This window comes from Schistocerca serialis, chromosome 12 (assembly GCF_023864345.2).
Source record: "Schistocerca serialis cubense isolate TAMUIC-IGC-003099 chromosome 12, iqSchSeri2.2, whole genome shotgun sequence".
Classification (NCBI taxonomy): domain Eukaryota; kingdom Metazoa; phylum Arthropoda; class Insecta; order Orthoptera; family Acrididae; genus Schistocerca; species Schistocerca serialis.
Genome location: NC_064649.1, coordinates 132,115,374 through 132,129,979, shown reverse-complemented (window position 1 = coordinate 132,129,979; position 14,606 = coordinate 132,115,374). Strand labels below are relative to the sequence as shown.

The 14,606-nt window shown below is 39.4% G+C and overlaps 1 protein-coding gene across 1 annotated transcript in view; it reads right to left on the bottom strand.

Annotated features, from left to right (window-relative positions):
• Positions 1-1,535: 1,535 nt before the first annotated feature.
• LOC126428423 (angiotensin-converting enzyme-related protein-like) overlaps positions 1,536-14,606 on the bottom strand; it is a 279,896-nt gene continuing 266,825 nt past the window's right edge. Inside the window, exons 12-13 of the mRNA XM_050090350.1 lie at positions 11,150-11,416; positions 1,536-2,714 (exon numbers count right to left, since the gene is read on the bottom strand). Coding sequence (XP_049946307.1) covers positions 2,489-2,714; positions 11,150-11,416 — 493 coding nt within the window. The 3' untranslated portion in view covers positions 1,536-2,488. The remainder of the gene's footprint in view (positions 2,715-11,149; positions 11,417-14,606) is intronic.

The following is a 14,606-nucleotide window of genomic DNA, read 5'->3' as shown; positions in this document are numbered from 1 at the left end:
AGAAACATAAAAATATCTGACTACCTCGACAGCTCTTCCTGCTCCACAGATGAATTTTTGGGTAGGTAGTATCATCATCATTGGGTTACATTTATAAAATTTTGTAGCTGATTAATATAAAAAATAATATTGTTAAGTAAATGACTATCAGTAGCCACATTCTAGCAGAAAATTTATCTTTTTTGTAAACCTACTAATACCTTTAAAATCCTAGTGACTGCCATAAATATTATCTTTAGAACATGCGAAAACCTAAAAATGAGATGACAGTGCTCAAGATAACTATCAACTTAGATACTGCATGCTTAAAACCTGACTTTTGTTATGAAGTATTCAGAAGGAAGTTGTTTTCCAACATACTGTCTTTTGGAACTGGGCCAGTTTAAAGCATGTTGCATAAAAATATTCTCTTTTTCATGAAATCTCTACTAACTATTTCTGGTCATTATTGAAATGTAACATCAGAATGCTTTACCATGCTGATACTTTTAATTACTAATATTTTAATTCGATTACACTTTGCCTATGTTCATTTATGCAAGCAGCAAAATTGAAACACAAGATTGACATATCATTGTGAGCACTTGTTAAAGCACACTGCTCATTGCACAATTACTTCTCACAATAGTTGAAGCACTGCTTATTGTAATTACAAGACAAATTGGTTATATGTATTTTAACACACACACACACACACACACACACACACACACACACACACACACACACACACTCTCACTCTCACTCTCTCTCTCTCTCTCTCTCTCTCTCTCTGCGTGTGTGTGTGTGTGTGTGTGTGTGTGTGTGTGTGTGTGTGTGAGAGAGAGAGAGAGAGAGAGAGAGAGAGAGAGAGAGAGAGAGAGAGAGAGAGATTTATTCTTTTCTGCTTTCTCCATTGTGAAAATTTAGTCCAAGATGGAGTGAAGAAAGTTAATGATTTTGCACCATTAAGGGGATATGGTCTAACCCGGGGATTAGGTACTACATATTTAATCTTTGATAACATGATTGAGACCTACTGCTATCAGCCAAGCCAGACTATGAAATGCTATCATTCAGCATAGTTTAAACAGGTAGCATGACATTTAACAGGTGGCCCTCTAGAATGCAGAGGAAATTTGAGTTTGCCATTTGAAATTTAATACCAAATCACTATCCTGTCCTATAATATGTTTTGGGATGACACTTACCAAGTCTCACCAAGTAGGCCTATCAGTTTTCATTTCATTACCCCCATCAACACTCATAGATGTAGAAGTGGCTTGTTTAAATATTTGTAAAGTCAAAATACAAAATCCCTTAGTGACATTGTTAATAATGGCACTTACTGCTGCAAATTACACACAAAAAATGAACAACATTATTGACATTGGTCAAATGCATAATGTGGATTGCCTGAACTCTTCCAATTTGCACCAATCCAGAACTGGACTCTAGTGTTTGAGAAGAAGTTACCAAATTGTTGGTAAAATTACAGATTTATCAATGCTGAAAGTACAGATGAGAGTTTTGATACAGACACATTATACTCACTGTTCACCTTAAAAGATATAATTTGGCAGTTAGACTTTTACAGTTGAATATAGTGAAAGTTACATGAAAATTTCAAAAATGGGTACAAAATATAACAGTCACATTTCTCATTTTAAGATGTCATGTGCCATTCATATACAACATATTTCTTTTTCTCTGCTTCTTATAAACTTTGTATAATCAACTATGCATGCTAATAACTAAAAACCTTTTACATGTATTTCAGCAATGGCAATGCAAACACACACACACACACACACACACACACACACACACACACACACACACATATATATATATATCAATTTATAAATTTCATTCTTATTTCACAGACATTCAAAAACATAATGTAGACATTGTGTTGCAAATAAACCGCTATATATTCTCATTTCAAGATGCGATGCATCACTCATGTACAACATATTTCTATTTCTCTATTTGTGATGTACAATTTACAGTTTACTTTGCACACAAACACCCACTAGTACCAGTTTACTGTTACATGTGTTCCAGCAATAGCAACACCTGACAAACGCACGCAAAGCAGTTCTGCCCTTATTTCACAGAAATTCAACAACATAATGCGTATACCGCATTGAAAAGGCAAGAGTTAAAGTTTGGTCCTCTCATAATAGATGTCAACCTCGAATCTCTCAAAAGCACAGAAATTTGTGAGAATCCTTACACAGTTAAATATCATTTCATTAAAAGCGATATCACAGACAAGAACACAAGATCACAAGAGCCAAAAAGTGGGCTCACATTTTCTCGCGGTACACGCGGTAAGGTTACCGGCACACAGTCCAGTGCACGGCGAACGCAGCTCTGAACACTGGACAGTGGTCGCCCTGTGACGTTCCAGTTCCAGCACCACCCACGCAGCTCTGTGGAAACGTTCACCCACCGAGACCAGAGAGCATGACCGTCAGACCCTGGTCTCGGTGAGGCCATTTTGTCATGTGGGCCGGCGGTTCCTCCTCTCACGCTGTTTCTTCCTCCGGTAGAAGTGCCGCCCCGCCAGGATCGCACCGGTTCCCAACCCGATTCCAATGAGCGATAAGCTCCCTATCAGGATTGCCTGGCTGCCCGCTGCATTGTCAGGTTTGGGTTCCGTACCGGGCAGCGGGCCAGATTTTGGACTGTCGCCCTCCGGTTTCGCCGTTCCCTCCACTTCTTGAGACCTGACAAAAGCAACAACAGACAACAATGAGAGAATCTTGTAGGTGGTGTAGCCTGAAATGTAGCTGCCACAGCTAGGGTGTAGTTGTATGGATTTTTAGTAGTTTTATGCACTGTTGTGCTGTAGAATAACATTTTTGTAAGTTAATGCAAAGTTTTCACTTTATTTCTTGCAAATGCTCAAGTTAAAGACAAAAAATATTCAAGGTAATAAGCACTCCATTGTTAATTTAACATAAATTAGCACATTTTGTATAAACTTTATTAGCTTCTTTGTAACAGGGTCAGATCACATGTTTAGTGTACACATATGGGCTAATGTCGCAACCCAGTACTACTGGAGAAAAATGACTGTGATATTATTATTTGGATGAATGTGTGAAAGATCAGTTTTAAGCAGTAAAAGTACTGTTTTCAAACAGTGGAAACTCCAGGTCAGAATATCAACGATGTAAGCAAAAGATAGATTGCTACTGACTCTAAAAATGACAGGGTAAGTTGCAGACAGGCACAGTTAGCACACTTACACATTATCTTTCAGACTCAGCCTTTGTCAGTAAAAGAAAAAAGTAGAAAAATTAATTATAACACTATAGATGCTCTTTCTGGGACAGTTCTTTACATTATTCATCAACCCAGCAGAGGTAGTAAGAATGAAGGGGGCAGAGATGCACACTACACAGAGAATTACAAAATGTGAGGAGGAGAGAGATCAGGATGACTGAAGCAGAGAAACAATGTGGTGTTCTTTTCCTTAACTTTTCATAATTGTGAGTGACAATTTAGTGACAAGTGAAACAGGAGAGAGGATGGCATCAATACTGTTTGCTGGTGATTTGATGGTGTGGGTGAGAAGTGAGGCAGAAGTACGACAGCAATTGAACATTTTGAAAGAGTGCGTACAAAAGTTAAGCCTAAAATTTAATACATAGAAATGTGGACTACTGGTCACAACAAGAAAATATGACGGACCTATAGCAAATACAATACTGAGGATTATTGTACTGAAAAATGGAAGAAAAGACATAGGGAAGCAAATGTGCAAGCCAAACTAATAGCTTTAAGAGGACTGTGAGAGGAATGGTGAACATGGAACTGTCTTAGAAAAGAAAGAGGGTGGCAAAGTTCGGGAAGAGTGTCACAGGTATGACACACAAGTTTGGATGGAGATAATTAAAATCAAATCGTTTCTCATTACAGCAAGATCTTTTCACAAAATTTCTATCACCAACTTCCTCATTCCAATGCAACAATATTTTGTTTACTCCCACCTACATAGTGGGCAATGTCTTTCATAATAAAATAAGAAAAATCAGATCTCACAAAGATACATATGTATGTTCATTTTTCCCTCATGCTATTTGAGAGAGGAACAGTACAGAAATAGTCAAATTGGATCAATGAACACACTGCTAACACCTGGGTGTCAGTTGTAGAGCAGACTCGTAGACGTACCAATTTTCTTGGACACTGCGTAAGTCTGGATCATGAAGGCAAGGGAAGAAATGAAGGTGCAAGCAAGTGAAATGAAGTTATTGAGAGGTTGGCTAGATATAACAAAAATGGAAAAGATGGCAAATGGAGGTATTGGGAAAAACACACAAGAAACCGCTGTGTGGCAAGATTGGGAGAAATTCATTAATAAAATAGTATGGGCATGTGAAGACAGCAGATAACAGGATGTCTGGGAAGATGTATTAGATGAAGATGAAACACAAGAGACTGTTTGGGGAAAAAAGAAGGTGAAGACTGGTCCAGAATAGTGAAAAAGAGGTGGTGGGAGATGATGGCAAGACTCTTGTACCAAGCAGACTTTGACAGTAGCCGGAAACTGTGTAGCATGATGGGTGGCTAGCTAAATAACAACAGGAAATGTCTCAGCAGCAGAACACACACATAAAAGGGGGTTGTAATTAGGCAAGCTTTCGGAGGCAGTGGCTCCTCCTTCAGGCAGAAGGGTTGAAGGGAAAGGAAGAGGTGTGAAGGAAAAGGCTGGAGACGTCTAGGACAAGAGATAGGTTTTGGGAAAAATCACCCAGAACCAAAATCTACCCCTTTTTCCTAGACTACACACACACACACACACACACACACACACACACACACACACACACACACACATACAGGTTGAGGCAGCTAAGTCAGAATACCCCTTGTATCTCCCCAACCGTAATAGATAAAAAATATGGCGTTTGGACAGTGAATTGCAGGGACAGGGGCTACTTGAATACATCACATTTCATGTTTGTGCCATTTTTTATTACAGAGATACGAGGCCATCTTTGGTTTTTTTTAAAAAATGGAACCCTATGTTAAATTTTAGCGAAACATGAAGGGCTTAAAAAGATGGTTTCAAATATGTGTATATCATAATATTTAGGCAAATAGTTTTTGAGACACAGATAGGTTCTCGTATCATGTTTGCCCTTCGAAGCGGCGTTGTCCAATGCAACTTTTCCTGTTGACCGCTGAGGAACTTAACAGGGAAGGCGTTATTTTCCTGCTTCTCCATAATGCTACAAGGTGACACACGAGGTAGCTGGATATAAGGGTATAAATGTGCTGCTGGGGTAATGAGGCATCGCATTTCCGTCGCAGTTTCTTGGAGCAGACATGTACACCAACGAAGAAAAGTTAGTTATGCTTCTAGTGTATGGTAAAAGCAGAAGATATGCTGTTGGAGCAGTAAATCGATATGGGGAGCTGTATCCTGATCGTGAGCATCCTACGCGCCAGCTTCTTGCACGTATTGGCAAGAAACTACTTGAATCGGGACCATGGAATGCCATACAGAGCACAAGGCAGAAAACTGCAACTGGTGAGGTACATGAAGAGGGCATTCTAGCATTGGCGCGTAACGACCCTACTGTTTTGTTGCGACGTATCGCCTCAGAATGTGCTATAAGTCAGAGAAGTGCTCTACGCATATTGCACCAGCATAGATTTCACCCACTTCAACTCTCATTACAACAAGCACTATGCGGTGTGGATTTCGAACGGCACCAGGAATGTTGCCGGTTTGCTCTGCAGCGCCTACAAGATGATCCAACATTTTTTCAACAGGTGCTTTTTACTGATGAAGTGACTTTCATCAACCACAGTAATGTGAATTTGCACAATATGCATCACTGGTCAATAGAGAACCCTCATTGGCTTCAACAGATACAGCATCAACAACTGTGGAGTGTTAATGTGTGGTGTGGCATTGTCAGAAATGTCATTGTGGGGCTGTACATCATTCTGGGTATACTAAATGGCAATAACTATGCACAGTTCCTGCGAAACATTCTGCCCATTTCGCTGGAAGAGGTACCACTAACTATGCATCAGTGCATGTGGTTTCAACACGATGGCTGCCTGCTCACCCTTCCTGTGTGGCTACAGAGTTGTTAAACGAAAGTTCCCAGATTGTTGGATAGGACGACATGCTGAAGTGAAGTGGCCAGCTCGGTCTCCTGATTTGACCCCTCTTGATGTGTTTCTGTGGGGAGCAATCAAACAAAGTGTATGCTCAAATACCAACAACGCCAGACGATATTAAGCAACGTATCGTCGAAGCGTGTGCTGATATCTTGTGTGACACCCTCGCAGCTGTTCACAAATCATTCGAACGGCGGCTACAAATGTGAATTGCAGCAGAGGGGAAGCATTTTGAGCACATGCTTTAGTAAAGTTTTGTATCATGTACAGTAGGTATTTTGCATCTTGTGTGTATTTGCTTTGTATTGTGATCAATTGTAACTATTTTCAAATAAAAAACAAATATGTACAAAATAATTGTGACAAATAAGGGCCTCCTCATTTACATTTGTATTTCTGTTACTTAAAATGTATTAACATCTAGTAGTATTTTAATACTGTATGTTGTCTACTATTTTGGTATCACAATAACTGAATAATATTTGTGCGACATCATCAGTTAATTTTTGCCCAAAATATCACAGTATGTATTACATTGTCAGGTAAATGAGCGTGTTTGTGTAAGGATGGACTCGCAACGTTTACCATGTACTCTACACAACAGGAAAGATCACACTGGACAACGCCGCTTCGAAGGATGTACACGATACGAGAACATATCTGTGACTCAAAAACTATTCGCCTAAATATTATGATATACACATATTTGAAACCATCTTTTTAAGCCTGTCATGTTACGCTAAAATTTAATGTAGGGTTCCATTAAAAAAAAAAACCAAAGATGGCCTCATATCTCTGTAACAAAAAATAGCACAAACCTGAAATGTGATGTATTCAAGTAGCCCCTGTCCCTGTAATTCACTGTCCAAACGGCACCTTTGTATCTATTACGGCTGGGAAGATACAAGGGGTGTTATGATTTAGCTGTCTCATATAGACACACACACTTTAGCTATATACTACGAAGTCGGGAATATAATATGTACTCGTTTAATTACATTATCTTATCAACAGTATCCAGACACACTTACGTACTGCAAACTTCACCACTAGATATGTGATGGACCTGCCAGTATAAATGGAGGGGTGTGGGTGTATTATGTCATCAGTAGAGAAGCAGTAACAGTAGAATTGATTGGTCAGTGGAGCTCAGCGACTTCAGATGTGGACTAGCTACTGGATGTCACTTGAGTGAGAAATCCCTTAGCTTGAAAGCCTTCTGAAGTTGCCCAGTTTGATCCACTGTGATGAAATTGCAAAGTGGAACATCCACAGCTAAACAGAGACCAGACAGACCTCACGAACTGACGGACAGGGTCAGTTGATCGTTGCAGAGGGCGGTTTAAAACATTCGCACGATATCGTTGGAACGAATCACTCGTAAGCTGTGAGTGCTATCGTGAGTCCAGCTAACACAATGACTGTGTGTAGGAAGTTGAAAGGATGGGGTGCAACTGTCAAGCAGCTCTTCATAAGGCACACATTTCTGTATTCAATGCTAACAATGCCCAAGGCAGTGTAAAGAGCGACACCTGCTGGACAGAGAAACGAGTATTTTGTAGTGATGAATCATGCTATACTCTCTCTCTCTCTCTCTCTCTCTCCTCTCTCTCTCTCTCTCTCTCTCTCTGTGTGTGTGTGTGTGTGCGTGTGTGTGTGTGTGTGTGTGTGTGTGTGTGTGTGTGTGTGTGTGTGTGAATACATTTTCCAGCTTTGTGTACACCATACAATAGAGGATTAGCTCTGAGGCAATATTTTTGTATCAGCATGACAATGCACCCAGTCACAAAGCTGCGTCTCAGACAATGGTCTGTAGATAGTAACATTCCTCAAATGGAGTGACCTGCCCAGAGATCTGACTAGAATGCAATGGAACACCTTCGGAATGAGTCAGAATGACGGGTTCGTTCCGTCATCCGATTGTAGGAGTGGTTTTGCAGCTGCCGACTCGGCGTGCAGTGCGCAATCTGAGGTGGACTGCAGAATGAGTTGTAGGCAACCGTGGTATGCACTGTCACACACCGGAGCACGAAAGTAGGTGCAAACATTAATAATGATTGATTCACTTAGTTTTGTAGGAAATGAGATAATGCATAATATTTTAAAGTGATCAGACTAAATCTTAAAAGAAAGGCTAATTTGAGAAGAGTTGTGCAACTATGTATGTTAACATAATGTGAAGGAACTTTAAACAGTGTGGGAGTATTTTCCATGAATGCAAAGTATAATAAATACAGTGTCTAGCACATACTGTTTTGATTTCAATAGAGTTTTCTTATCTTTGTGGTACTGACTCAGTTATGTGGAGTAGTGAGAGTAGGTGTCGGATAGGTACTTTTCACTTAGGCATATGGTTAGAAACTTCATTACCCTCACACATTTATTTCTGGAGCAACAATATCTACCAATGCTGTTGAGATCAAGAGTCCAGTGCCAAACTGATATGGCAGCAAACTTAGGAAGCCAATATTTGAGAAGCAATGTCAATCTAAAACTGGCATGGTATTTTACAAGGTGGAGGTCACAAATAAAATAAATTTTGTAGAATAATTTTTTACCCCAATCAGGGTTCTTTTGCTGTTAAAAGTCTGATAATAAATAGCAACTCAGTGGCAGTACATGAGCATGAGCAGTTTTCTACAAATCCTTGAGTATGTCAAAGACAAGGTATCTGATGAGACAAAAAATACTCCTGCTGATGACAAAGCTGATTGTGGTGGTGGTGGTGGTGGTTTGTGTGTGTGTGTGTGTGTGTGTGTGTGTGTGTGTGTGTGTGTGTGTGTGTGTGGTTTACCAAACATGTTCATTTTGTGGAAGTTGCTTTCATAGTAGGACTTGTTCAAGCCTGCTCACATCTGCATTTGTTCTTCCCACCATACAAAAACATTTCTGCACACCACTTTCTTGAGGAGCTCCACTATGCGTGCATTCCGGCATGGTAGGATGATGTCTCCAATGAAATGTTGGTCTGCTGAGCTTACCTGTTCTGATGGAACTTGCCACAGTGTGATGATCAATTTCAGATTGCTCCATGCAGCCTCTCTTTCATGCTGAAGTAGCATTAGTATGATGTACATGAGTGTATTTTATTGTAATTAAAAATAATTTCAAACAAATATTAAACTGAAGGGATACAGAAGATACAAAAAGTGACTTTTTCAACAAATGTAATATAATCATACGTTTAGAAAGAAATACTTGTAAAGATATGGGCCATTGTATTTTATAACAGCCATTCTTGTTCACTCACAAGTGGAATTAAAAGAAGAGATGAGTCTCTAATTGCTAATGATAAAGATGTGAAGATGATAACAAAGAAATGAAACTACAAAGAGGGGCAGAATACTATGCAGCAGAACCAGAAGAATTTTTGAGAAAGACAATAAGTACATCAAAGAAGAAAGCAACAGGAAAAAGTCAGATAATATCAGAGATGACTGAGGAGTTACTCAAACTAATCAAAATGATACGGAAGAAGGAAGAGATGCCAACAGAATGGACTCTAGCTGTTATTGTACTAAAGCATAAGAAAAGCAAGAGGGAATTAAATAACTATACAGGGATCTCACGAATATGAGCAACGAGGTCTTAACTTGATAATACTGGTAAAACTTAAGCCATCACTGAGGAAATAATATGGAATTAACAACCAGGCTGCAAGTCAAGAACATCTATAACTGACCATATTTTTACCTCGAGACAATTCCGGGAAAAGTATTGCGCATTTTACAAGCCAGTCTCCGCCACATTTTTATATTTTTCAAAGGTATACAATACTTTCCGTAGAGCAAGCCTATACAACATCCTTAGGGAGTTTGGTTACTTAAGAAATTAATAAAGCTGGTAAAAACTTGTACTTCAAAGACAAAAATTAATGTAAGATGTTAAACTGGAATGTCAAAAAGTGCAAATGTGAATGACGATACATTGTCACTCACATTATTGAATCTCTGCCTCAAAAAAAATTGTACGCAAGATGAAAAGAGTAGGAAAAGGCATGGATTTGAATGGAAATCTGCAAATGCTGACATATGCGGGTGATGTGACAGCTATATCAGAGTCAAGAGAATAAATTACGGAAATAGTGAACTACCTGTGTCGAAGTGCAGGGAAGGCAGGCTTGAGAATCAACCCAGAAAAGATTTTAAGTGATGGGATTAAGTAGAAGGATGAACCATAGTATGCCTGGGGATCCATAGTTGGGAGAGAGAAAACGGAAGATAGTTGAAAACATTAAAGACTTGGGATCATACCTCAACTGTAGGAATGATGTCCAGCCAGAAGTAAAGTGACAAATTGTTCGTACTTCCAAATCATAAAACAGCCTAAAACCAACAATGAAATCAAGGGTAATTTCAATAAAAGTTAAAATGAAGGCATGTAATACAATAACTGCACCAGCATTGTTATATGACAAAGAAACATCAATTACCACCAAGACTGATAGAGGAAAACTGATGGTTTACAAGGAAAGATCATGAGAAAGTTTTATGAGCTAGTGTAGGAAGAAATAGGGTGAAGGATACTGAAAACAGAAGAAATATACACTGCACAATCAGACCAATATTTTACAAAAATCAAAGGTTAAGCAGCTGCAGTGGGCTGAACATGTTGTAAGAATGATAGTGCAAAAGTAGTGTTCAGAAGAAAGCAGATGGAAAGCTTCCCAGGGACGACCGAGGATGAGATGGGAGGATGAACTACAGAAAGACTAGGATTCACAAGAAAAATGGATGGAAGCTGCACAGGACACTATCTGGTGCAAGTAGTTTTTACAGTCGGTGCATGATCTGCAAGGTCCCCAACTGACAAGTAAGTAAGTAAGTAATTTGTTTATAAACACTACAAGAGAACTTCTATGTGGTTATCTTCCATTCTTACACGCCTTCAGGCCCTCTTCTTGAAAGAAACAAACTCTTGCAATCTGGGCTGCCCCCAGATTTAGTCACCTGCAGAAGCCACACGCTCCTATAATGTGCACAGAGTATACAATAATGTAGAACAGTACGTGACTTACCTCGAAGATACGGCCTGTGTTGTCGAAGATGTGTCCGCTTCGGTAACTGCCGACAGTTCGGTAGGCTTCTCCTCTGTCACGTCAGGTGGCAGAGCCTGCCTCTCAAATTTTGCTAGGCGAGGTGTGTCAGGAGCCACGTCGCGCAGCAGCAGAGACCTGATGGGCTCAAAATACCTCAGCATGGGCTTGACATCTAGCTCAGTTATGCCCATAACCTGGTTGATGACGTCTAGCCACGGAGCCGACAGCCCTGCTACCATTAGCTTCCTGTCAGATTAGAATATCGAGATATATAGATAGTGCAAACAGAAAAATTTATTAGAAACAAGCAAAAAAACTGCAGCAAATCAACGTAGCTAGCTAGTGGACTCTGAAGTCCTTACATCTGGAAAAGTAGAGGAAGAGATTGGAGAAAATATGCCCATTTCATAAACTGAGCTTGCTTGTTTATTTATCATGACAAGATTAGGTCCATTAAGCTCTTCATTACTTCTAACGATCATTATTCATATTTTGTATTATATGCACTAACATAAAATCATTACAAGAGTTCTTACATCCAATACGGAACCCAAGGATAGTAATGATATAAACACAGTGAAAACAGTTGTAGTTCTAGAAGAAAAGAACTCTATATTCATTCAGTAAAAAGTGGAAAAGATGCTGTAACTTACCAAAGACAGGCAGATTTGTCTGCCTATGTCTGTATATGTGCAGATGGATATGTGTGTGTCTGCGATTGTATACCTGTCCTTTTTTCCCGCTAAGGTAAGTCTTTCCGCTCCCGGGATTGGAATGACTCCTTACCCTCTCCCTTAAAACCCACATCCTTTCGTCTTTCCCTCTCCTTCCCTCTTTCCTGATGAGGCAACCGTGGGTTGCGAAAGCTTGAAATTTGTGTTTGTGTTCGTTATTGTTTCTATCAACATACCAATGCTTTTGGAAAAATGTCACATCATGCATGAAGTTTTAATACATTTATTCTTTACTAAGACACTCCTACAGTCAAGTCAACTTGAGGAAATTCCTGACTTGTGGCAGCACTTTTGACTGCTTCCAATTGCATAGTGCAAATGGCGGTATACAGAAACAGTAGCAGTTTGTAGAGCTATGAAGTGGCATTCCCATAGAGACATTTACAAAATAGCACTGTAGATGACACGTGAATTGGCTGCATGCGGAAACCATCCTGTATCCTCTCACACTGTCTACCACAAGAGTACATATAAGTTTTCATTTTTAATAGAAAATTGGCAAAATGAAAGTCTGGTCAATGCTGGATTTGTCAGCTAATAATAATGATAAAGTGTAGACAGGTGTAAATTTAAAATGTCAAGAGTAGTATCAGTTCAAATGGCTCTGAGCACTATGGGACTCAACTGCTGTGGTCATGAGTCAGAGTAGTATCAGTGGATGTGAGAAACGTAGGTGTGTGTGTGTGTGTGTGTGTGTGTGTGTGTGTGTGTGTGTGTGTGTGAGAGAGAGAGAGAGAGAGAGAGAGAGAGAGAGAGAGAGAGAGAGAGAGAGAGAGAGAGAGAGAGGGGGGGGGGCGATGTAATAACGTGATGACACTTTCTACTGGTGTGGCTGGGAATGAAGACAGATTAACTGGCAAAAAATGAGACTCTGCTCCACTGTTTGACAGGCAGAAATGTTCAATTTTTGAGGGAACACACAAAACACAGCGCTTCAACTTTTCCTTAGGTGCAACAGGGTACTCAATAGTGTGAACTGTACAAAAAAGTGTTCAAATGTGTGTGGAATCTTATGGGACTTAACTGCTAAGGTCATCAGTCCCTAAGCTTACACGCTACTTAACCTAAATTATCCTAAGGACAAAGACTTGAACCTCCAGCGGGACCAGCCGCACAGTCCACGACTGCACACCGTAGACTGCTCTGCTAATCCCGCGCGGCTGAACTGTACACAACAGCTTGTTGCAGAGGCAGAAATAGCATTATGGAGAGGTAGTTTTTGAATATTTTTGTTTTGTGGATGGGTACAGCTAGGATATTAGATAAACGAGACCTGGTTTTATGATAACAATGAGACAACAGAATCAAGATTTTAAACATGGCTGCAGCAGCAACTGTTAAATTCTTCACAATAAAGGATGGCAGCCAAAAACAGTTGCAGGATAGAATTTTTTTATTAAAATTCTTGACCAAGGTTTCGGTACATATAAATACACCTTCATCAGAAGTAAACTTCCTGAATAGAAAGACACATTCATTAGAAAAGCCATATCAACGAAAGTGAGAAACAGAAGCTTAAATAACGGTGAAATTGCTAAAGTAATACAGGCACACAATCTTTAGTACTTACTAAAATTACATCATGCACTGGAGAATAATGAAACAATTATGCCAAAAGGCGTCGTCAGTAATTAAAATATCATCTCCATTTGTACAACATGTGTAATGGGCACAGGATCAAAGCGAACAGTTTAACAATGTTACTTCGCCTATGAACTGTTGAGACACGAGTGTGAAGGCACTAAGGTAGATTGTTTCGCCGAGAGAGGGCACTTGCATGTGCCAGACTCGCGCATATTACAATCCATAAATACATACATAAGCGCATCAAAAATTATTAAAGGTTGTGTTAATGCGCTTTTCCTATCTTGTTGGGATCTACATATTGTGATGTTTGTTAATTATGAATTTCAATGTGTACATGTGGTTAAATGACTACTATGTTTTATTCATACAGACAGATGGTTTCGTTTTATTATAACATTTTGGTTGTTTCGCTAGTATGTATTTCACTGCCTACGTTACGCGAGACTCTCGCGCATTACAGTAGTGCCCTCTCTCGTTAGATGTTCCAAGCGCAAACTTTATCCGTTTGACACTAGGACACAGGTAAATTTGGTTCTATATTTCTAGTTTACATAAATGTCTTTAATTGGCGTGATACACTTTATTTATTAAGACAAAGTTTGAATTAACACAACCTTTAATAATTTTTGATGCGCTTATGTATGTATTTATGGATTGTAATATGCGCGAGTCTGGCACATGCAAGTGCCCTCTCTCGGCGAAACAATCTGCCTTAGTGCCTTCACACTCGTGTCTCAACAGTTCATAGGCGAAGTAACATTGTTAAACTGTTCGCTTTGATCCTGTGCCCATTACACATGTTGTACAAATGGAGATGATATTTTAATTACTGACGACGCCTTTTGGCATAATTGTTTCATTATTCTCCAGTGCATGATGCAATTTTAGTAAGTACTAAAGATTGTGTGCCTGTATTACTTTAGCAATTTCACCGTTATTTAAGCTTCTGTTTCTCACTTTCGTTGATATGGCTTTTCTAATGAATGTGTCTTTCTATTCAGGAAGTTTACTTCTGATGAAGGTGTATTTATATGTACCGAAACCTTGGTCAAGAATTTTAATAAAAAAATTCTATCCTGCAACTGTTTTTGGCTGCCATCCTTTATTGTGAAGAC